Below are 26,604 nucleotides of genomic sequence, written 5' to 3'. Positions count from 1 at the left end.
TAAAGTTGTATACATGCAATGCATACAGTAAATAACTGAATTGGTTCTGATAACTGATCTTCCTTCATTACTTGCTTATTTAAAAATATGATATACATCATTCTCCTTGTATGTTACATTTGGTGTTAAAGTGTTTTCTTTGTCCAACAACAGTCTCTAAAGCCATAGGAACACAAATAATGATGTCAAACCCCTGCACCAGTTTCCTTGGTCGATCTGTTACTATGGTTATACACAATTATAGATGCATTCTCCTCAATTGACTATCCCCGCTGCCTTCCTCGGTATTCAGTTATTGAATGCTGACATTTTGTTGTCATGATTTATATATGATTTACAAAAGTAGCAATTGGTTTAATCTAGATTTAGATGTTGAATTAGCCAAAGAAATGTGCAGAAATAAAGGAAAATATCTTTTTTTTTTGGTTTCTGTTTTTGTAAAAGAGGAAAAACAGCAATTTTACAGAAACATAAGCACACAAAACCATTACATAGTAAGGCATTATGCTTTTAGCATTTACACGAGATGCTGCAAAATAGCAAAGCACAGTAAAAAGTCCAGCATTTACTTTTTTTTTTTTTTGCTCCAAGTATCAAGCATAGGGAATGCACTGATTGTCTTGTACAAATCAAACACAGCAGCAGGAAACTCAGAGTTTAGGTTTGCTAAATCTAAGGTTGTGTCTCAGGAGACTTATAATGGTAAAATGATACATGATTTCATTCATATTATCTATTATGCATTTATAATATCACCAATAAAAACACTGAGGCCATTTGTATTATAGTTTTAAAGTCATAGAAACATGAATTGCAGTGCCAATGAAAACCAAATTGCCTATCTAGTCTTTCCATGCTTTAGTTATATTCATGGCATCCTTGAGATGACCATATGTTTTTGCTACTGTTTAAAGGGCTATTAAACACTTTAACAGCCTAGTGACAAGATATTTACATTAGGGAATTATGGTTTAAAAATATCAATATAATTATGATAGTCTTATCTTTAAATGGTTTTAAGGATGGCAATACGATTTACATACTCAGATCTGGAATTTTAACCATTGAAGTTCCTTGTATAAATATATATTTTGGGCATTTATCAGAATAATTTCTTTTACCCAATTTTACATATTTGGGGGTAGGTTACAATCTATCAGCTAGAGCTCTTTCAGCTCTTTTTCTGGCAGAAAAAAAGCCACTTTTAGATTCAACACGATCACAACAACACATCCCAGATCCCAGAATTGTGTTTTAGAATCCTTGCTAAAACCCCTATTTTTACTATGGGTCAAAAAGTTCTTGGTGATCACAATTCATTTTCAACAGACTTTTCAATACCTTAATTTTTTTAGGCCAATTTTAACTTTTGATATTCGACGTCTCAAGGAACGTGATAAAGCCTCGAAATGGCATTTTGGATATATTTGCAAGTACTCCAAGACTAGATGGAAACGTGCAAAACACTCTAAAATGGCAGCAGGAGACATTGTAGAGGTCTATTAACATATATAGTATTGATTCATTAAAGCTCTGTTCATCACTTTTGTATAGGTTACATACAGTGGACAGGGCACATATTTACATAAGTATAGGTACATATGTACTGTATATGTGTTTAGTACACAATGTCTGGTAGAGCTAAGGACTCAGTTTATTCAACATGGGCGTACACTCAGTATTAAAAAAAGAGAAAATATTTTAATCTAACCTTATGCCTTTTGAAATATTTAACTGGAAAAAAATGCAGTCACAAAAAATATTGTATACCAAAGTACTTTTATGTTTAACATATTCAGGGCTTCTTTGACAACAAGTCTTGCTACGTTTGTCTGTTTTTGCACGTTTAACCATAATGATAACATGTCCTACAAATATATTTGGTATATTTTGGTAACTGAGCAATAAGGGCTTACCTGGTGAAAAATGTAAGATACCATCCTCATTTATTGTGTTGGCATTCTTAAACAATGGGTCAGTAGACTGCAGTACGTTTGTAGGAAAACACTTATTTTCTTGCATATCTTCTTTACAAGAAGTGTCTTTTACATCTGCACAGATATTGCCAATAAAATCTTCAGCTTTGTGCATGTCTTCATCATCTTTAGTGTCAAATCCATTCTCTATATTACTGTTGTTGTCAGCAGCATTCCAACACAGTTCCTCATCCTTCTCAGTTATGCTCTGGTAATTTTCATCTGTGATTTAAAAAGTAAATATGCTTTACAAGCTGTTATGTAATTTGCTTCAATTTCAATTTCAGTACACTGAGGATCCTTTTATGTAGTCTAATATGCATATGGAGAATTTTACATTAAAGGGAGATTTATAATTTAAAACTATTTGGCTATTAAACAATAGTGAACCTTTTTAAACTAAGGCTTCTAACGTGGGCGGAAATGCAAATTGAAGTACTCAGCTACTTGTCTTTAAAATACAATCAAGCAGTTATAAGTTTCATCTACATTTAATATTTTGTTCTGTTCTATATTCATTAGTGATTTGATAATCGTTGGGTGTACATTTCCTATTTTCCTAACTTCATTTTCTTCATCAGGTGATTTTAGTGGATTCAATTTAAATAATTTGGCTTTAACTGAAAATACAGACAAACATGCAAGCAGACAAACACATGCACAAGCTTGTGAACACACAAGTTGCACACATATATACGTGTGTGTGTGTGTATATATATATATATATATATAATATATATATATATATATATATATAATTAATAAATTTTTATTTATTTTTTTATATTTTTTAATTTTAACAATAACAAACAAATACAAAGCCACACACTTAAAATGTGTATCTCTCTCTCTCTCTCTCTCTATGGGGAATAAAACAACCAGAATTAGTAGACATTCTTTATATCGTAGCTTGACCGGCATAGTTCCAGTGGCAGAAATTCATGCGTAGCAATTAATTCAAGTATCCTTAAAACGCCTCAAGTGGGAGCACTCTGCTGGGTACCAAAAAATAGTAGACCCCATTTGTTTATGGCTCTAGATATTCACCGTCATCTCTTTCTTTGATGGAACTCTATACTCCAAACTTACAAACAAGTATTGTCATACTGATGGCCGCTTTTCCACATTCCGCAAAATGCAGAACTTGTAGGGTGATTAGATAGCATATTCTTAAGTTAAATAAACTTTTGGAAAATTAACAGTTAATACCTAGGTACAAACTTAAAGACACAGCTGCACAATACTATGTGTCCTGGCTAAAAATATGGACAACCCTACCATTTACTCCAAACCTCAAAATGTAAACAAGACTATTTAAGAAACCCCACCCCTTTTCAATCCCTTTGACTGACAGGCAAGTCAGTGCAAAGTCCATTATCACTAGCAGGGAGAATATTGTGTTCTGACTTATATATATATATATATATATATATATATATATATATATATATATATACTCATACAGTGTATATATATATATATATATATATATATATATATAATATAATATATCAGCACTCCATTTATATATAATTTCTCCCCAAAAATGAAAGGATTAATGGGGTAAACCCCCAAATTCTCTCCCTTCACCTGTGCACGGAGAGTTAAATAACTGGTTATAAATCTAAAAGAGAAAATAGTAACTCTTAATCCAGCACATTGGGATAGATAAAAATTAATAAAATTTCCAGGATTAGTACTATCCTCAAGAAAACACAGACAGATAGCAGGTCATGTTGTAAATCAAATTTATCTGAAATCAAAATTATAGCTAAAAGACAGTGTACATATTATAAATTGTTGGGGCAACAAAATTAAATTAACTGAAAGTCCCATATAATTCTGTGAATCGTATTAAGGAACCCTATATAGAGGCCTCTATTCCAGGGTATATATGAAAAACTTAATCCTGGTTTACTTTTCGAGACAATAAAGTCCCATTAATAGGTCTCCAAAAGTGGAAAACATCCTGCAAATTGTGAAAGTCTATTTTGAAAAACAGGTAAAGTGAACAGTTCCATTGTTATTAATCTCAATTTCCACAACAGCAGATATAGCAACGTTCACAGTTAACCTAAATAATATATATACTGTACATATATATGTCATTTGAAAAAGGTGCCTGTGTTGAGCATCGAAACGTGATTTTTCCTTATTTTGATGTGTAAATTAAAGGCTATGTTTAAAGACACTGGAGAGTTCCTTGAGTGCTGATTATTAAGAGAAATAATTTTATACTGTATACTCCCTCCCTCTCTTGCTCTCTCTCTCTCTCTCTCTCTCTCTCTCTCTCTATCTATATATATATATATATATATATATATATATATATATATAAAAGAAAAAAACTGTTTTACTGGTGGTAATTCTTTCTTTTTTAGTATAGGTTTTTGGTATATGGGTATATATAAATATCTATATGCAACTTATAACATCCAAGTGAAAGATATAACACCAACATGTCAGCCAAAAAAAAATATAGACAATTCAAAAACAGAATCACTGAGTTTGGAAAAGGATCACTCCCTCCTAAAATTACTTGTAAACTCCATTAGGTGTAGCTAATCACCTTCTCAACAGCACACACAAAGCCTTTTGACCTTCAACTGTGGTCAGCTATGGGCATATTGATTAGCTCAGCATGAAAAGAGCTTTCCTGGAGCATCTCAGTCCCTCGTAGTACAACTGAAGCAAACAATCAACTATGAGTGGCAAGGCACTGTCAGAAGATCTCCGGACAGGCACAAGTCAGGCAATGGATACAAGAAAATATCAAAGCCTTTATCAATCCCTAGAAGTACCGTAAAGTCTATTATTAAGAAGTGGAATGTATTTAGTTCAACACAGACCCTCTCTTGATCAGGACGTTGCTCCAAACGGGATGAAAGAGCCAGAAGGAAACTGGTTGCAGGGATTTATGACAAAGAGTGGTCATTGTGTGCATGTGACAACAATATCACAAAATCTCCACAAATGTGAGTTGTATGGGATGGTTGCAAGAAAAAATCCACTCCTCAAGAAAGACCACATGCAATCACGACTGAGCTTTGCCATAACACACCTAAAAGATTCTGAGGCCACATGGAAAAAGGTGTTGTGGTCAGATGAGACTAAAATTGAATTATTTGGCCTGAACACCAAACTATATGTCTGGAGGAAATCCAATACAACTCACCATCCAAATAACACCATACCTGCAGTAAAGTATGGAGGTGGTAATATCCTGTTATTGGAGTGTTTCTCTGTAGTAGGCACTGGAGCACTTGTCAGGATAGAAGGAATAATGGATGGGGCAAAACACCGTCAAATTCTTGAGGAAAATCTGCTGTCCTCTGCCAGGAAGTTGTCAATGGGAAGGTTTACCTTCCAACATGACAATGACCCAAAGCACACAGCAAAAATGATCATACAGTGGTTGAAGGAGAAAAAGGTGAATGTCCTTGCATGGCCTAGTCAGAGCCCAGACTTAAACCTGATTGAATATCTGTGGCATGACTTAAAGGCTGCAGTCCACAGATGGTCACCATCAAAAACGGAACTGGAGCAGTTCTGCAAAGAAGAGTAGGCAAATATTGCACAGTCTAGATGTGCAAAGTTAGTAGAGACATATCCCAACAGACTAAAGGCTGTAATTAAAGCAAAAGGTGGTTAAACAAAATACTGACACAAGGGGGTGATCCTTTTTACAAATCAGTGATTCTGTTTTGGAATTGTCTTTATTTTTGCCTGACATGTTGGTGTTATATCTTTAACTTTGATGTTATAAGTTGCACTGAGTAATTACAACTGGAAAAACAAAAAACTGTGTCTGTCATTATTTCAGGCTGCAAAGCAACAAAATGTGATTATTTTCAAAGGGGGTGATTCTTTTTAATACCCACTGCATGCATATAAACATTTACATTTTACCTAATATGTTTTACCTGATGCAGATTAAAAAAATAAACATTCCAAAAGAAAAACATATCATTTTAAAGTATGAAATCTTTGGTATATATAATATAATTGAATATAAAAAATGTGTTTGATGGTCCAGATATTCTTGAGAGAATGAAGAAAATTTGATATTAGGAGTAAATTAGAAAGTTGCTTAAAATTGCATGCTCTATCTGAATCATGAAAGAAAAAATTTGGGTTCAGTGTCCCTTTAAAGGGACAGTCTAGCCCAAAATAAACTTTCATGATTCAGATAAGGCATGTAATTTTAAACAATTTTCCAATTTACTTTTATCAACAAATTTCCTTTGTTCTCTTTATATTCTCAGTTGAAAGCTTAACCTAGGAGGTTCATATGCTAATTTCTTAGACCTTGAAGGCCACATCTTTTCAGAATGCATTTTAACAGTTTTTCACCACTAGAGGGTGTTAGTTCATGTTTTTCATCTAGTTAACACTGTGCTCATGCACGTGAAGTTATCTGGGAGCAGGCACTGATTGGCTAAACTGCAAGAACTGAAACAAAGGGGCAGTTTGCAGAGGCTTAGATACAAGATAATCACAGAGGTTAAAAGTATATTAATATAACTGTGTTAGTTATTCAAAGCTGGGGAATGGGTAATAAAGGGATTATCTATCTTTTAAAACAATAAAACTTCTGGTGTAGACTGTCCCTATAATCATCTTTTCTTTAACAATTAAATATAAAAATGACATGAAAGCAAATTTAGATTGTTATTTTATACAAAATAATGTTTAATCTTTTTATGTTAAGATAGTAATGGTAATGGTATGGATGATCAATAAATCACTGGCATGGAGAGAATTCAATCACATTTTTTTTTGGGGGGGGGGGGGGCTTTTTTGATTGTTCTATTGTAATGTATGTGTCTCTTCTTTACATGTAGAGTCCTGCCCGATGAGTTGTTTTTTGGCCATTTGGTCCTGAGTCTTGCAAAGACAACACAATATTCTGGAAAAAAATGGATGTAGCAATGTAAGAAAAAAAACAACTTATTGTTGCTATCCCCTCTTTAACAATGGATTCTATTTAATATAAGTCATGGGCAATGAATCCAATAATTAAAATAAAATCTAACCCCAGGAAACAATTACGTTAAAACTACAGATAATCACTCTAGATAATTATGGAAACTAAATTTAAACTGTCAAGAACACCAGATAAATACTTTCTTATTAACTTCTTTAAAGACACACTGTAATGTAACATTTCCCTCATTAATGTTGTTGGTATATTTAATCTAATGTTGCCACCAATTATATTATATTTAACTTAGGTTACAACATTATTTATTTTATTTAATTGATTTCAGTAATAACCTCCAGTAATATGATATAATTTTGTCTATTAGAATATCTCAGCGGTATGTCCTAATAATATTAATACATCTCAGGAGTGTTCTCCAACGTGTTATATATTTATGTAACAATATATTTTATTAATGGAATTATGAATATTAATAATCAATCATAAAATTATCATCAGCAACACCTCCAACTAATATAGTAGAATCTTATCAATACACTCCAGTGAAACAATATATAATCTCTGTAGTGTATTCCAAAATGCTATTGAGATATCTAGAAATTACGACGACAAAATTATTCTAAATATTAATAATTAATCTCAAATTAGGTTAATTCCTAAATTCTGACCAGTTAATCTCTATGAACACATTGATTATATTTATATAGTAACTGAATATCACTTATGACCATATATATATATATATATATATATATATATATATATAATCAATGGGTAATACAATCTTAAAGTATAAAGCAGGCTATAGAGATATTTAGATTATTTACTATTCAATAAAATTGCCTATACTTATGTATATGGAAACAATATTATCTATGAATTTACCTTAACTCAAAATTAATTAAACATCAAATATTACCATTAAACTTTACAAGAACAATTTATAATTTCCAGAAATATGAACCAATTCAATATATAGCTTATTTAACAACGTTTGGACTCACCTATGTCCAAATCTCACAATGAAATCTTAGCTTAACTCCCACAATCTAATGTGATTTCCAGGGAATACAATTCACAATATTACCCAAAATAGTCTTATAATACTTCAATTAACCAAATAGAGATTTATATATATTATATTATCAATTCAACATATTTCAATCAGTACAGTATTAACAAGTCTAATTTAGCCACAATTGTAAATGCAATTTCTAAAATATTTCACAGCACTTTTTTAAAAAAAAAATATTTTTTTATTGAGGTTGTGAAAAGATACAACAAAAAAACTAAAAGTGTTCAGTAGAAACAAGGAAAGGGTACATTTACCATTGATATGCTGTTACATCACAGTATGAAAAATTTAAAAATTATTTTGCACAAGACAATATACTAAGATACTTTATCATCTGTTTATTACTGAACAAGAAAAATGGAACCTCATTTTAAATAATATATTTTCCTTCAGGCTTTCATGGGCCACTCATGGACCCACTTGAACAGGGGTAACCCACTTGAACAGGGGTAATTCAAGGGAGGAATTTTTGTTTACAAATATGTGTAACAGACTTTAACAGCTAAAACCATTCAACAATGCTAAAGCTTTGATATGGGTACGTCTAGCCTAGAAATGGACAAATACTAAAATACTGACAATGACAAAATAGAAGGTGCAAATAACATAGAATAATGTATTTTGGGATAATGATATGGTGCCTCTAGCTTTAAGAAGAATGGGCATATGGAAAACACTTAGTTTAACTTTGATATCTGAGTTTATCCCCATATATACCAGGTACAGATTTATAGGATATAATGAGGACTAACAGAGGATATACTTAAGGAATAGTGTGTTAAGGCATTTATAGGGTATAGATATTACAGCAAAGGATATCTGACCAATATACTTTGACTACAGTTCATCTATTTTCTATGTCTTTACTAGGGATGGGCGAATGTTTCGCAACATTCGAAAAACGGCACGAATTTTAACACATTCGTTCGTTCGAATCGAATTTCGAATGTTTACATAACATTCTAACATTCGATTTTCGAATATTCGGTTTCGAATTTTACGATTACATTTGAAAATATTCGAATTCGAAAAATTTGAATTTAGATTGTAATAGTATTTCTAATGCTTTTTCTTTAAATGTAATATTCGAATTATGCAATATTCGAATTCGAAAAATTTGAATTTAGATTGTAATAGTATTTCTAATGCTTTTTCTTTAAATGTAATATTCGAATTATGCAATACGTGTATTCGAATTCGAAAAATTCGAATTTAGATTGTAATAGTATTTCTAATGCTTTTTCTTTAAATGTAATATTCAAATTATGCAATACGTGTATTCGAATTCGAAAAATTCGAATTTAGATTGTAATAGTATTTCTAATGCTTTTTCTTTAAATGTAATGTTCGAATTATGCAATATTCGAATTCGAAAAATTCGAATTTAGATTGTAATAGTATTTCTAATGCTTTTTCTTTAGATGTAATATTCGAATTATGCAATATTCGAATTCGAAAAATTCAAATTTAGATTGTAATAGTATTTCTAATGCTTTTTCTTTAAATGTAATATTCGAATGATGCACTATTCGAATTCGAAAAATTCGAATTTAGATTGTAATAGTATTTCTAATGCTTTTTCTTTAAATGTAATATTCGAATTATGCAATACGTGTATTCGAATTCGAAAAATTCGAATTTAGATTGTAATAGTATTTCTAATGCTTTTTCTTTAAATGTAATATTCGAATTATGCAATATTCGAATTCGAAAAATTCGAATTTAGATTGTAATAGTATTTCTAATGCCTTTTCTTTAAATGTAATATTCGAATTATGCAATATTCGAATTCGAAAAATTCGAATTTAGATTGTAATAGTATTTCTAATGCTTTTTCTTTAAATGTAATATTCTAATTATGCACTATTCGAATTCGAAAAATTCGAATTTAGATTGTAATAGTATTTCTAATGCTTTTTCTTTAAATGTAATATTCGAATTATGCAATACGTGTATTCGAATTCGAAAAATTCGAATTTAGATTGTAATAGTATTTCTAATGCTTTTTCTTTAAATGTTATATTCGAATTATGCAATATGTGTATTCGAATTCGAAAAATTCGAATTTTGATTGTAATAGTATTTCTAATGCTTTTTCTTTAAATGTAATATTCGAATTATGCAAAACGTGTATTCGAATTCGAAAAATTCGAATTTAGATTGTAATAGTATTTCTAATGCTTTTAAATGTAATATTCGAATTATGCAATATTCAAATTCGAAAAATTCGAATTTATATTCGAATTCGAAAAATTCGAATTTATATTCGAATTCAAAAAATTCGAATTTCGAATGTAGACATTCGATATAATTATAAACATTCGAATTCGAAAGTGACATTCGAAAACTGTAAATAACATTCGATTTTCGAATTTTTAAGAATATTCGTTCTTATCGACATTCGAATTTAGAATTCGAATTTCGGTAATAACATTCGTTCTACATTCGAAATTCGAAAATTTGCACATTCGCCCATCCCTAGTCTTTACCTGTAAAAAATAGTGTCACTAAGCAGAGTTTGCAACATGCAATGGTACAGCAACCTATAGCATGTGTATATAGATATTAATGGTTATATTAAATGTGCTTAATTCAAAAGATACCGCTCTGTATGTCTCCAGGTAAGATTAAAAAAAACACCTGGACACAGTTAGTTGGTGGGGCAAAACAGCCGGGCAGCAAGATGATTTATGCTCCAGAAGTGTGTATAAAATCAAAACAATAATAAGCAGTGTGGTGAGTAGAAAAAAATGGAACATCTATGTGTGAGTAATAGAAGGTATATAATATAAATGGAAACATCCTCTGGTTATTGGTTGAAAATGGAAACTGAAGCTACGAATACCCTATAACTATTCTAAATAACTCTAAGGACACAGTATGCAGGTGGCACATCCAACTCAAACTTAAGTGAGGGTTATATATAGGTACTCTATTACACCATTAAGTAGAGATCGCAAAGTATTGTATAGTGTCTATATATTAAAAAATCTAAAACTAACATGGGAGACATGGATTCAATTTTAACAATAATAAATAGAACAGTTTCAACAAATTCACTTGAAACAAAACAATATACTAGGTACTTCTTAATAAAGTAAGCTATCGAGTTTGTATTGTGAAACAATCAGAGCTGTAAAGTAGCTGTAATAATAATGAGCAATTAAAGTAATCTGTTATATGGCTGTATTAATCATTTTGTTTTGGGTTATTTCTACCTCTCTTAACCTATTAGGGACATTTAGTACATTGCAAAATAGTTGTAATATGTATCTAAGGGCCAGGGAGATATCGTTAAAGAACATGAGACACGGGGGGCTGAGCTTGGCCGCGCAGGAGATGGCCGTCTGCTAGAGAAGCTCCGATGCTCAATTACCCCGATCCTGTGCCTTCAAGATAACTGCACAGACTACAATAGCCGAGAGTGCAGTGGGAACAGCCGCTATGAAACCGGGCACAAGAATAAAGCCGCGACAGAGCTCCGGTATGCTGTAAGGAGCCGACAGAGCACAGAGAACAGCAGAGGAGATGGAGGCCGCAGCACGTAAATTAAACAGCATACAAAGTGTGACACGCGGCCTCCGCAGCTTAAACAGATATATTACCCTCTATTGCCACATATGCACAGAGACAACTGATAGTGTGCAAGGCTATAAAAAGGGCTCTGTGCCGGACTTACATGGTAGCCACTTAATATATAAGGGAATAGTGCCCTGTGAACTTGGAAAAGAATGCTATAGTGGCGAGGGAAACAAGAAAAATATTGCCACCCTATAAAACATATACAAATACAATTCAAGCTCCTGGGTGAAGGGCTATACTTTTAAACTGGTAGGAGCAGAACATAACAGCATCCTGTAAAGCTGGCACACTAGGGATATAATAATAAAGACACAGAACAAACAGACCCCAAACTCTATTGAACACAGGCACCTGAAGCGCCATATTGAAAAATAAATCTGACAGAGTAAAAGGCTCTTAATAAATATTCCTACAGGCAAAGAACATCACTTATAAACAGCCTATTCATATGACGTTTAATCTATAGAGATATGCCTGCTAAGAAAGCGCAGAAATCTGATACACCCTCAAAAAACAAGATGATAAATCATTATTTAAAACCAGCAGAAACCAGTCACCAAACTCACGCAAATGATCTCCCAATGGAGCCTGAAACAAATACAGAGATGTCCCTCTCAATACCAGGCGCACGGGCACACTCGGCAGAAATTACCAGAGACCTCATACAAACTCTAGCCACCAAAGAGGATATAAACACAGCCATGGCAGACATGCGTAACATGTTTCAAGACATAAAAAAAAGACATGAAGCATATGGGCCACAGAATTACTACCCTGGAAGAGAACCACAACGTTACCACCCAGGACATACAACATTTATCACAAATGTCATATAGCCAAGAAGAAACTATTCAACACCTGCTGGATAAGGTGGAAGATGTGGACAATAGGGGCCACAGAAACTATCTGCAGTTTAGGGCATACCAGAGACAATCACACCCACAGCATTACAAGGCTATTTACAAGACCTTTATAGAACTCTTAAAGGAACACACTCATCGCCCGAAGTAGTTATGGAAAGAGCCCATAGGGCCCTCAGAGCTAAACCGCCAGCAAACGCCCCTCCACATGATGTAATAGTTAAATTTCTAAACTAGGGGGCGGAGCCAACAGCCTAGAGGAACGGACGCAAGCTTTTGGAGCTTTGGCTCTAACTGCTATAAAATACAGCATTTAACTACCCATTTCATCTAAAAACAAAAATCAAAACCATAGTTTGACTGCCTGGCTATGGACTGGATGGAGAGCCGATTTAATTTATAATTTAAAAGCAGAGCCGGAGGTCTAAATTCAACCTACGCAGTCGGCAACCATATTTGAGGCCGCGAGAGCTAGTGTTATATTCACTATGGTGAGCGCTCACTGGATCTTGTTTGAGCTTGGTAAACTCCTGGAAACCTATCGACCTAAGCCTGAAGCCTCCTTTAATCCATTGCCGGTTCCCGCACTTGCTGCCGAGACCTCACCGGAGGGATGTTCGCATACAATGACCGAAAATGGAGTCAGTGGTGCTGCTTCTGAGCCCCGGCACATGTTGTGCACTTCTGCTTCCACCGAGAGTGTGTTTGGCGGCTCCACAGAACAGAGATCTAAACAACTAGAAATCTGCTCAACAGCTCAAGGCAAGGTGGGCTTGCTGGCAGGCGATGGGAGAATGAGACTCATTGCTGCGAATAAAATGGCGATGCTAGGACCTGGAAGCTTGGATCCGGATCTCAGGCCCTTTATGGTCACGCCACAAGTAATGACCCTACAAAAGAAAAACACCGCTACTGACGCACCGTCTGCTGAACCGGGTGGGGAATCACCATTAGGAGATCTAATCCCCCAGAGGGCACGCTTGTTGGAAGCTTGCTGTGGAGGCTGGACGCTTCAGTATGGCAAGGACAAGGGAGATCCTACATACCGGTATAAAATTGGAGTAGGATCTTACCATGAAGCGGGTTAACTACACTGATAACAGTAATCGCTCCATGAGCTAATAGACAGTGTACCAGTTATGGACAGTTCTTTTGTTTCATCTCCATATATTATGCACGCAAGTTGGTTTACTGTCATTGTTTGATTATTACCTGTTAACCCAGTTCTATTTTCTAGAGCACCTGGAGGTCTTATTGATATGTGACAATTTGGTGTTCTAGCATTAGTATTAGCTTATATGTTTCACACGTTTGTGGTTTTAAGGCTTTCTGTGATCAAGCACATTATTCTTACTATATGTTACTGTCTGTGTGCTGGCTAGCTAACATTTAGATTTTAGAAACAATTTGTAAGTTACTGAATTTAATGCTGCACTAAGTGCTACTTTCCCTGCCCATCATCGCCAATGATATTCTGCTTATATGTTCCACTGTGTTTTTTCTAAAGTTACTAAGAATTACTGTCTTTATATCTGATTTACACTGTATAAACCTACATCATTTGTGCTATATATGTTTAGACAAGCAATAATGCAGAATTGGGCTTTACACTAATACTCCAGGACAACTGAGGTAATAGCCATTTTACATCACCAGACGGTTTACTGCAGTCTGTTTACTAAAATGCTTTTTGCTCAATATTCTTTGTATTCCCACACTCTGCCTTTGGGACTATAATACCTTTACTGTATGGCACCTAAGGGTCTTCCAAAATAATTTTCTATTTCAGAGAATATTGTAGTGTTCTGTGATAATGGCTACATGTCTATTCTGAAGGCTGGCACATTACTACGCTTCTCTTGCAAGCTTAGGCCAGTGTATTTCTCCTTACTAAAGACCTCTTTGCAGGCTCAGCATACACAGTTTATAATATTTAGTTTATCCAGCTTTCTGCCCTATTTCCAGTTAAATTTGGTTCCTTTGGTATGTTCCTGGTAATTAGGACACGAGGCTTGAACCCTAATGTACTGCATATATATTCATATACATATTATGTCCTACTGCAGCATTACACATGGAAATGAGCCTACTGTTTAATATCTGGTTGCCAATGAATAATTGTACTCTATTCTTACAAGCAATCTTACAATACTACTAATGACAGTCACTCTGTTCTACCTATATGGTTTAGTTATATTTGTTTTTTCCTTTCTAATGTTTCACTAACCATTTAAAAAAAAAAAAAAAAAAAAAAAAAAAAAACCTATTTCCAATACAATAGGTGTGAGTAGCTTCTTGGAAAAGTTCATAATTTACTACTAGGCTACTTTAAGTGTTCTGCCCGCTGCCTGGACATAGGGCCCGTGCCCGGGTGGCGGGGACAGGTTACAAAAGGAAAGTGGAGGGTTATTTACTTTTCATCATAGTTCTAGTTTCACTATATTTTAGTTATATACTGATCTACACCTACCCTATTAGGTGCTACTTTAGCCATCTCAGACTCATAGCTTATCCAGAGAGAGATCATCCCCATATTTATAGCGATTGCCACTCAATAATCTATAGTCACCCTACCGTTAATCCAGGTTAATGCATATGTTTAAGGCAGGCTGGCCCTGCGTTTATCATGTAAAACGAGGCCGTAGTATGCGCAGTATGGGAACTAAATTGTCAGCAATAGTCCAATTATGAGAACCCCAGATTGGGCACCCCTGCATATGAGAATCTACACTAGGCCAGAATTTACCTAGCTTACTTCCTTTTGCTATACGTGCACTCATTAGGTTATTTATTTGGCCCTTAACTTTTTAATTCACCACCTCCCTCCCCCCCCTACATAATACACCTCCTTTAACAGGAGGGTTAACTATGCGGTTTTTCTCGCTAATACCGCATCCTAAATATACTTTCCATTATACATTGCAGTATACCCATATATTTCACCCCGTAATATAGCCATGATAAAGCTTGGTAAAAAGAGCCTCTTACTCTCATTCGCCTATTTTATTCTTTACTCTAACAGTTAAGAGGCTAGAATTCAAATAGTTCAAAATTTGAGGTAAACAGCATTAGTCCCATGAGTGGTCTTCCCTACTTCAGATAGCCTCTATCACGGCTAAAAATTCCAATTTTTAAGGGGGTCCAAGCGTGACCCTTGATTAGAAGAGAAGGCTTCAATTTGTATTGGCATAACTGAATTATGATTCTGCATAGTATTCTCAGTGATCCCCTTGTTGGTCATCTTGCTAGTTGATGTTGTTATTAATGCTAACATTTCTATCGCATTCCTTGTATATTCAGTTTTACACTATGTCTACGGTGATGACGTTTATGGTATGTTTCAATGATATCTCTGTATGCCATCTTTTACGTCAATAAAAATTATATTAAAAAAAAAAAAAAATTCTAAACTACAACGACAAAGAAGAAATACTAAGACAAGCAAGACTGAAGCCACAGTTCACCCATGTGGGAATATCAATCCAAATTTTTGCTGACATCAGCCCTACCACACTTCAAAAGCACAGAGAACTGCAGTTTATAACTACTGTATTGAGATCCCAGAAAATACAGTATAGATGGGGGTTCCCAGTCAGCATAATAGCTACAAAGGGAGAAAAGATGGCAACGTACAGAAAGATGGAGGACATGGCGGATTTTTGTGATATTCTACAAATTCAAATACCAGCTCACATAAATTATCTTCCTTCAAGCGCCAGAAGTCAACCAACTGATCAATGGAGAAGAGAGGAACGCAGAGGATCTGATACCAACAGCATCAACCAACCATCCACAAAAACCACTGAAGACTTGCGACAACAGGCGAACAGCCTCACAACACAAAGTGGTACAAGTCAGCAAAACCACTCCTCATCATCGCCTCAGGACACAGCAGCCCAGGATCAGAATGTCTAGAAAATATGTGATACTAGATATATGTAAGAATGCATACACTAACCAGGACATATCTTGTACCTAAACCTTGCCTGAGGAGCCATGGACCTGGTGGATGGGTAAAGTAGAAAAGTTATTGTTGTTGTTTACTGAAAATGTTTGAAGGTATCATATAAGAAACTGGAGCTAATGTTTATATTGTTTAGAGGTATTCTTGGTTCTAATTCACAGTAATGTAATGTACATTGTTCTGAGCTCAGGTTGTACGAATCTTTCAGTAAAATACTAGATTTGAATCACTGCAGAGGGGAAACTACTTAGTTAACAAAACTAATATGAAGAACAGTTCAAGTTGTACCATCATTGTTCAATCACAGTCTTGCCTTTATAAGATATATACCTTATGCTCCACATACACAAGACACTTGTTGAGTTAGACTCTGGTATGTATTTTAACAGGTACTATAGATATAATGGCGTCACTCCCTACCAAGCGTGACAGCTAGCCAACGGCAAAGAATGAAACTCATCTCAAAAATTCACTTAGGTACAATCCCACTGCGTGATCACTTTAGTATAACTTACTAACGATAATTCCAAAAACATCTGGCACTAAATACCTAAAAACTCTTATATTTAAAAGAGGGCACCACTTCGGGCAAAAGGGATATTTCCTCCAGTTGCATTACACATACTATTGGACTATATAGTAGTCGATAGGGCAAGCAAGTCGGTTCACTTGACAATCACATCACTAAGTTAAATATCATACAGACTACTGCAGGGACAACTTCACTTAACACTACAGAACTCTGAGACACCCACACACCACTTGTCACCTGCACTATCTAAGAGATGGCAACTCAAGGTAAACCTCAGTACAACCACAAAATACGTTTGATCACAATAAATGCTAAGGGACTAAATAGTCCAGAGAAGCGTTCTATTGCTTTCAGGGAGCTATACAACCAAGGAGGAGACATCATTTACATACAAGAAACACATTTCAAAAGGGGACGGGAAACCAAAATCATCATTAATAGATATCGTACGGCATACTCAGCTTCAGGTCCAACCAAAACAAAGGGAGTGAGCATCTTGATTAAGAACACAATTCCATTTCACACAACGCACATAGAAAAAGATAAAGAAGGAAGGTATATAATAGTTGTAGGCCTATTATACAATAAATACATTACATTAGCTAATGTCTACCTACCCAATCTTAATCAGCACCAAAAGCTAAAAGTTGTAACACAGAAAATATTAGAACATGGTAAGGGACTGCTGTTTCTGGGAGGAGACCTAAATGTACCCCTAGACCCATCTATAGACACATCGAGCGGCCTCTCCAGCATGCCTAAAAAAACTCTCAAGTCAATACAGTCACAATTTCAGCAGCTAAAGTTGCAGGATACATGGAGGTCATTTCATCCCAATGACAGGGATTTCACCTTTTCCTCACATCCGCACCAAATGTATTCCAGAATAGATTACATATTGGCAGATACTGTTAGTCTTTCACTGGTTTACAACTCCAACATAGCTCCCCTCACATGGTCGGATCACGCACAGTGATCTGCGATTTCATTTGGCCGGAAAAACCAATCCTTCCATACATTTGGAGGTTAGAGGAACATCTTATTAAAGACCCCCTTCATAAAATAGAAATAGAAAAGAGATTGCAAGACTATTTTCAGATTAATAATACCGACCAAGCGCGACCAGCTCTTGTGTGGGAGGCACATAAATGTGTTATAAGGGGAACTTTTATCAAAATTAAAACCAAAACTCGCAAACAAGACAGAAAACATTATAATTCATTAAAGGCACAAATTTCCTACTGGGAAAAAGTACACAAAAAGTCACCATCCTCATTTCACATACTAAGCTCATTAACAAAAGTGAGAAGCACTACATCTCAAACAACAATACTTTGAACATGAGAATAAACCAGGCTCCCTATTGGCTAAAGCGCTTAAAAGAAGGCAACTCAAAAGCTACATCCCAAACATAACAGATAAGACTGGATCTCTTCATAAAGACAGTGCTAGTATAGCTGAATCATTCAGACAATATTACTCTTCCTTATATAATCTAGGCACGGCAGACATGTCAGGTATGGTAGAGACTGACAGTGTAAGGAGAACCAGGGACATAGAGACATACTTATCAGATATAGAAATACCAACATTAGACGCAGAAGATTAAAAAATGCTACAATCTCCAATAACAGCTGAGGAAATTAAGTCAGCCATCAAAGACATTCCAAGTGGCAAAAGCCCAGGCCAAGACGGGTCCAGCATGGCTTATTATAAAACTAATAATCCCCTATTTGGCCAATGTTTATGACCAACTTCTATCAGAGGGAGGCACATGTTGGAAGCACATATAACTATCCTCCCAAAACCGGGTAAACCACCAAACAAACCTGAAAACTTCCACCCAATATCTCTATTAAATTCAGACATTAAAATATACGCCAAAATTATAGCCACCGTATAAATAAATTCCTCCCCAAATTTATTAGTCCAGACCAGGTGGGGTTCATCCTGGGCAGAGAAGCCAGGGAAAACACACTTAAGGTGCTCCAGCTTATTTCATTTGCACAAAACAATAACATTCCAGCATCACTCACATCAACGGACGCTAAGAAAGCATTCGACAGGGTGGCATGGGATTTTCTTAAGGCTGCCCTGTCTAAGATGAACTTTAGTAGTAACTCTATTGAAAAGATTTTTGCCTTATACTCAACCCAGTCTGCAAAAGTTAAGGTCAATGGCCTTCTCTCGGATAGCTTCTTAATCACAAATGGGACTAGACAGGGCTGCCCAGTCTCTCCGATTTTATTCGCGATCTCAATAGAAATCTTAGCGTTAAAAATTCGAAAAGATACACAAATCTCAAGGATTATAGTTGGCAACATTGAGCACAAAAATAGCCATGCATGCGGATGATGTTCTGCTTACGTTACATTGACAAACACGGAAACCTCTTTGCCAAGGGCCTTAAAAGTATTTAGTGACTACGGAAAATACTAAAATTTCTCCTTAAACGTAAATAAATCTGAATTTCTGAACATCACAATGCAATTAGACGCAGTGGAACAGACATTGCTAAAATGTCCCTTAAAACTACAATCAGAAAAAATGAAATACCTAGAAGTCTACCTCGCAAAAGACACTTTATTCCTGCCTAACTATAAAGAACTTGGGAGGGCGTTGACAAACGATCTCTCGAGTTGGAAAAATAGACAACTCTCCTGGCTGGGGAGAATCAGCGTAATAAAAATGAATATCCTCCCCCACATCTTATACATCTTACAGACCCTACCAATATCACTGCCACATGACTATATTGAGAAATTACAGAAAAGCATAGAAACATTCATATGGAATGGGATAAAACCCAGGACACACAGGCAAACTCTATATTTTCCTAAGGAAAAGGGTGGTTTGGGAGTACCCAATATTTCACTATATAGACAAGCAATAATGACAGAAAGATTAGTAGATTGGTGCATTAATGACCCAAAGAAGCTTTGGATACAAATAGACAGATCCATTCTGAGCACTAACAACCCAGGTTCCCTGGCATGGACAATGAAGAAAGACAGGACAGCTACAGTAAACAAATACCCACTACTAAAGGAGTTTTTTGTCATTTGGGACAGGATAACGCACACCTCGACTCACATTTCCACACTAATCTCACCACTAACTCCTTACAAAAATAACCAGGCGCTACCGTTAAAAATAGTAAAAGACTACACACACACGGGGCAGCAGATAGAAGCAAACTCGTTTTACTGTTTATCTCACCAAAACAAATTAAAAAGCTTTACAGAAATTTCCACATCTAATATTGATTCATCACTGACGTGGTTGTCTTATGCACAAATAACACACTATATCTCATCTCATAGACACAAAGATCTAATACTTAGATCGACAACTACCTTTGAAAAGCTATGTTTGAAAAAAACAGCACCAAGCCATCTTATATCAATACTTTACAAACTGCTCCTTGAACAAGGAGAAAATAAACTTCCTAACTACACTAAAACTTGGAAGAAAGAGATAGACACAGAATTTACACAAGAAACATGGAGATAAAATTTTCCTTAACACTAAAACAGCGTCTATTTCAGCCCAAGTACAAGAAACAAATTACAAGTACCTGATGAGATGGTACCTCACCCCAGCAAGGTTAAAAGTAATATACCCCAACACTACAGGTAGATGCTGGAGGGGCTGCTCTGTAGTTGGAACTGTACAACACATATGGTGGGACTGTCATCGGCTCCAAGAATTCTGGACACAGGTGATAACTCACATGTGCAAAACAGTAGAAGCTATAGTTCCAAGGGACTCAAAAATCTTATTGTTTACCTGTCTCCCCAAGTTAAAAAGCTTAGACAAACACAAGCTGCTACTTACGATGGTCAACAGTGCAAAGATGTTGATCCCCAGATACTGGAAAACTTCAAAGGTCCCTTCTCTAGAAGAGTGGATCGCACAAGTGAACCAACTCTTACAATTAGAAAGATATTATTACATAAAGACAGGGAAGGTCGAAACACACAAATTAATGCTAAACACATGGGCAAAAAGTAAGACACATAGATAACTTTTTACAGACCCTTGCCTCACTTCAACTTCCCGCACCCACTTTATCTCCTCATACAGGCCTACAACCACCATAAGATAATATATCACATAATCAGGGAACCCGAGGAACCCAAACGGCTAGAAAAAAAGTAACTGTGTATCTGTTGGATTTGATTTGTTCTAAACACTGTGCGTACAATAATGGAACCCTTACTGAATCAACTGTTGTTAACAAAGTTTTTTTTATAACTGCAGTATAAAAGAAAAGCGCAACTTTTTTTTATTATAGACAATTTAGTTGAAATGTTCATTATTATAGTCATGGTTGATTAATAGGAATATGTGAATAATTTTATCCTGTGAAACTCAAGTTGATAACGGACAATAAACACCCGAACCTTAATGTGTTCATTAAGTTACCCACTCAGGGCCTGAGAACAGGAAGACCATCTGTTACAGACGGAACATACAAAGAACTTTTGCTCTATACTAGTGCACTTTCCTCTAGACATCGGACTCAATGTTCACCTGTTTATTGAAAAGGATATTTTCACATTGACTTTTTATGTATAGTTACTGTATTTTTGTGGATCAGATGATCTTGATATGTTATTTACCTTATATCAACAATAAAGCTCTTTTGAAAACAAAAAACAAACAAAAAAAAAAGAACATGAGACACTATCGCTGGGGAACATAAAACATTATACCTTAAACCTAAAACATTACAATCACCACCTCGGCCACTGGTAGTGGAGCTGGCAATGAACCCAACAAGTAGTGAGATCACTTGCACGATGAAAGAGGGTAAAACATTAGAATGTGTGTCTTCTTTTGTCGAGTCAAATCATAAGAGTATGATGTATAAAACAGCCTATTTATACAAAGCGCTAAGAAGATTACTTATTTGCCCAGTTATAAGTTAAACTGTCTCTAATATTCCCTTAACTATCCTAACATCCAAGCACAATCTTGAATAAGATAAGGGGCACATCAACATTTAGTCATCATAGTTGACAACCTTATGGTTTTAATATACATGTTGTAGAGAAACTTTCCTCAAAAGTCTTGCTTTGAATGTAACAGTTGGAGAGGAATTATAAAGTGTCCCGTATTAGTCTACTGACAAGCATGACCATTAAAAGTAAAAGTCTTTCATTTGAGATAGGTTTATTCATGATCCAAAAAACAGTTCACAGTTCTTTAGATCTGCCAGGAACTCAATACTGTCAAAGGGAAGTCTTGGACAGCCAGTCACCTGTTAACCTACTCTGGTTTTCTTATGTGTCATGCTATATGGGTTGGAGCAGACAAAGACCCTCAGGATATCATTTAAAGTACAGGGTACAGATGTCTCTAGGTCTTGTAATTGAGCAAAGGAACTTCCCAAGTCAGCAGTGACAACAAGCGGAACTTTCTCAACTGAGAACATTGCACCATAATCACCCTGCAGAGTAAGAGAGAGTGTGACTGCAATCGCTTTGCATTGACACCGGTCCCATCCAGAACCTTATATATCACTGGTCGGGTGTTAACGTATAGAACCCCTCAGTAGCCGCCATACCTTCCAGCTCCTTTGCTTTTATCGTCTCCTTATGGGCTATGTAGCCGGTCGTCCAGTCCCCAGTGTCACGCACATATGAAAATGGTGCCCGCCTGGGCCCTACAACGGCACCACTTCAATTGCACACATCAATAGTGGTAAGGTCTGTGCCTCACATAGGGGAATGAACAACTGTCTGTATGGTCTCCCTGAGCATGGAATAATGATGGTCTAAGAGAGTTCTGATCTCCATAAAAATGTATGCCGTCATTAATTGTGAAGTAGCTGTGGTGTGGTAACTGGTATGAGATAGGCCATTGCTTTAAAGACTGTTACGTCACTGATAATAGCTGCAGGTTCCAAAATTTTAAGCTGTCTGTATATATTTTTTCTAGTATGATCTAGTGTTGGTTTCTATTATAGTGTATGATTCCATTAATACAAGATATTTCGTAGATTGCTCTAAAACATTGGAGCAGCATCAGCTATGCGACCTGTCATGACCGCTGCCCGGAAGTTCCCCATTTCACAGCACTTTGATTTAACCTATGAACATTAAAATACTAAATCCTTTCCACTTAATAATAAATTGCTTAGCACTAACATAATTATTTATAGACTACACAGGCCTATGAAATATACATTATAACTATAAACTACACCTTTGAATACAGCTTCAATTAAACTATGGCTATAGAGACTGTCTTTGCTAAAGTCTATTAAAATTATGTAAAACAATCGCTGATACGTTAGCAGTAAACCAATTTGAGAGTTCAATATTCCAGATATTTCATTATTTCTTTGCAAACAGGGTAACAGGTCACAGAGTTTATATCTCTCTTTCCTTAAGAGAGTTTTCTAACCAGGGTTCAGAGACTTATCCAAAAAGCAGGTTCAAACGGTGTGAGTCTCTTGTTTAACAAAGTGAGTCTGTTTCTATTTTGCATAGTACAAAAGCCTATATCAGTGATAGACTCCGCCTTCATTATTGAATCATTCAATAGAAATCTTTGATTACCCCTTAGCTCTCATTGGCTATGGTAATTTTTGCAGATCTGTTTACTTAATTCCTCTCAATCAAGTATCCTTTTGGTTGCGATTCTCGTATTGAACACCGGGGGGACAACAGGAATTTGGAAAGTAGTTCCATTTAGTAAATTATTCAGCTACAGGAAAATATATATTTCCTTATATATTTTTAGGAATGTATATTCAAGATACTTATTATTTTCTAGTATTAATAAAACATTTGGTCAATATATATGTGATTATATAATTTAATTGAGTATGTATATTTTAAGACTAAGCATCGGTATAGTTATTAAATCTAGTATGTATTCTTATATATATTTAAATATTACATCTGGGTACAATATTAAATCATATACTATATACATATACATATAATATATACTTCCTACTGATAATGTCTTAAGATATTTCATATTTCTATTAGGGGACTTAAAAGGATTTTAATAATTCTAGTAACATGTAAATTAATATTTCAGGAAGTTTAATTATTTTTCATTTCATATTCTGATATTATATCGCCACATTTTCCAGTCATTCCCATATTATATACTTTATTTCATCATTTCACGTCATAATAATGTTTGAATGCATGGACTCATGTCTATGATAATATTCATAGGGCAGCTTATTTAGTATGTATTCATTTCAAACCCTCTGTTTATTCTGAAACAGTTTGTCAAACATTTTATACATCAATACAGACATATATTTACTTCACTTCATATTTAAATATATGGTGCAACATGGTTGAGACATGAGATTCCTCAAAACCTATACAGGGAGTGCAGAATTATTAGGCAAGTTGTATTTTTGAGGATTCATTTTATTATTGAACAACAACCATGTTCTTAATGAACCCAAAAAACTCATTAATATCAAAGCTGAATATTTTTGGAAGTAGTTTTTAGTTTGTTTTTAGTTTTAGCTATTTTAGGGGGATATCTGTGTGTGCAGGTGACTATTACTGTGCATAATTATTAGGCAACTTAACAAAAAACAAATATATACCAATTTCAATTATTTATTTTTACCAGTGAAACCAATATAACATCTCAACATTCACAAATATACATTTCTGACATTCAAAAACAAAACAAAAACAAATCAGTGACCAATATAGCCACCTTTCTTTGCAAGGACACTCAAAAGCCTGCCATCCATGGATTCTGTCAGTGTTTTGATCTGTTCACCATCAACATTGCGTGTAGCAGCAACCACAGCCTCCCAGACACTGTTCAGAGAGGTGTACTGTTTTCCCTCCTTGTAAATCTCACATTTGATGATGGACCACAGGTTCTCAACGGGGTTCAGATCAGGTGAACAAGGAGGCCATGTCATTAGATTTTCTTCTTTTATACCCTTTCTTGCCAGCCACGCTGTGGAGTACTTGGACGCGTGTGATGGAGCATTGTCCTGCATGAAAATCATGTTTTTCTTGAAGGATGCAGACTTCTTCCTGTGCCACTGCTTGAAGAAGGTGTCTTCCAGAAACTGGCAGTAGGACTGGGAGTTGAGCTTGACTCCATCCTCAACCCGAAAAGGCCCCACAAGCTCATCTTTGATGATACCAGCCCAAACCAGTACTCCACCTCCACCTTGCTGTCATCTGAGTCGGACTGGAGCTCTCTGCCCTTTACCAATCCAGCCACGGGCCCATCCATCTGGCCCATCAAGACTCACTCTCATTTCATCAGTCCATAAAACCTTAGAAAAATCAGTCTTGAGATATTTCTTGGCCCAGTCTTGACGTTTCAGCTTGTGTGTCCTGTTCAGTGGTGGTCGTCTTTCAGCCTTTCTTACCTTGGCCATGTCTCTGAGTATTGCACACCTTGTGCTTTTGGCACTCCAGTGATGTTGCAGCTCTGAAATATGGTGGCAAGTGGCATCTTGGCAGCTGCACGCTTGACTTTTCTCAGTTCATGGGCAGTTATTTTGCGCCTTGGTTTTTCTACACGCTTCTTGCGACCCTGTTGACTATTTTGAATGAAACGCTTGATTGTTCGATGATCACGCTTCAGAAGCTTTGCAATTTTAAGAGTGCTGCATCCCTCTGCAAGATATCTCACTATTTTTTACTTTTCTGAGCCTGTCAAGTCCTTCTTTTGACCCATTTTGCCAAAGGAAAGGAAGTTGTCTAATAATTATGCACACCTGATATAGGGTGTTGATGTCATTAGACCACACCCCTTCTCATTACAGAGATGCACATAACCTAATATACTTAATTGGTAGTAGGCTTTCGAGCCTATACAGCTTGGAGTAAGACAACATGCATAAAGAGGAGGATGTGGTCAAAATACTCATTTGCCTAATAATTCTGCACTCCCTGTATTATATATATATATATATATATATATATATATATATATATATATTACTAGTATTCTGTATGTTAACTTATATGAAAACTATATAGATGATTTGTTTAAACTTTAAATCTTCAAACTCTTATGCTTTCAAATTCTACAAGATGAAAACATGTCTCCTTTGGACAGCATATTGTGTATTTGGACTTTAAAAGGACCAAGTGATGTTGATTATCACATGTATCTGTTAACTTACAATATTCTGGGATTCTGAGCATATCTCCACTAAAGTACAGACTCAGAGGCCCATTTATCAAGCTCTGAACGGAGCTTGAGGGCCCGTGTTTTTGACGAGTCTTCTAAAGACCGCTGCTATATAACCCTGTCCGCCTGCTCTGAGCAGGCGGACAGAGATCGCCACAATTCAACCCGATCGAGTACGATCGGGTTGATTGACACCCCGATTGGCCCCAAGTCTGCAGGGTATGGCGTTGCAATGCTGAATACTGAGAGCGTATTGCTCTCTGTATTCAGCAATGTCTGTCGGACCTGACCTGCACTGTCGGATCAGGTCCAACAGACATTTGATAAATAGGTCTCATAGTGTCTGTGGTCACCACAGTGGCCTAGAATGAACTAATTTTATTACCCACTCTTCAGGCAGGAAGCTCCTTATATGGAAGTTAAAACCTGAGAGTACAATGTGATAAGGTTCCTTTGAAGTGTTTTCTTAGAGACATCCTGGTCTGTAATGTGTATTTGATCTGGTCTGAGTCAAATT

The 26,604-nt window shown here is 35.6% G+C and overlaps 1 protein-coding gene across 1 annotated transcript in view; it reads right to left on the bottom strand.

The window, feature by feature from the left end:
• Positions 1-26,604, bottom strand: part of LOC128649929 (B-cell scaffold protein with ankyrin repeats-like) — an 896,039-nt gene that overhangs the window by 260,658 nt on the left and 608,777 nt on the right. The window contains exon 7 of the mRNA XM_053703492.1: positions 1,917-2,198. Coding sequence (XP_053559467.1) covers positions 1,917-2,198 — 282 coding nt within the window. The remainder of the gene's footprint in view (positions 1-1,916; positions 2,199-26,604) is intronic.

The sequence above is a fragment of the Bombina bombina genome, chromosome 2 (assembly GCF_027579735.1).
Source record: "Bombina bombina isolate aBomBom1 chromosome 2, aBomBom1.pri, whole genome shotgun sequence".
Taxonomy (NCBI): Eukaryota; Metazoa; Chordata; class Amphibia; order Anura; family Bombinatoridae; genus Bombina; species Bombina bombina.
Note: the sequence above shows the minus strand (reverse complement) of the source record. Positions and strands in the feature narration are given on the sequence as shown.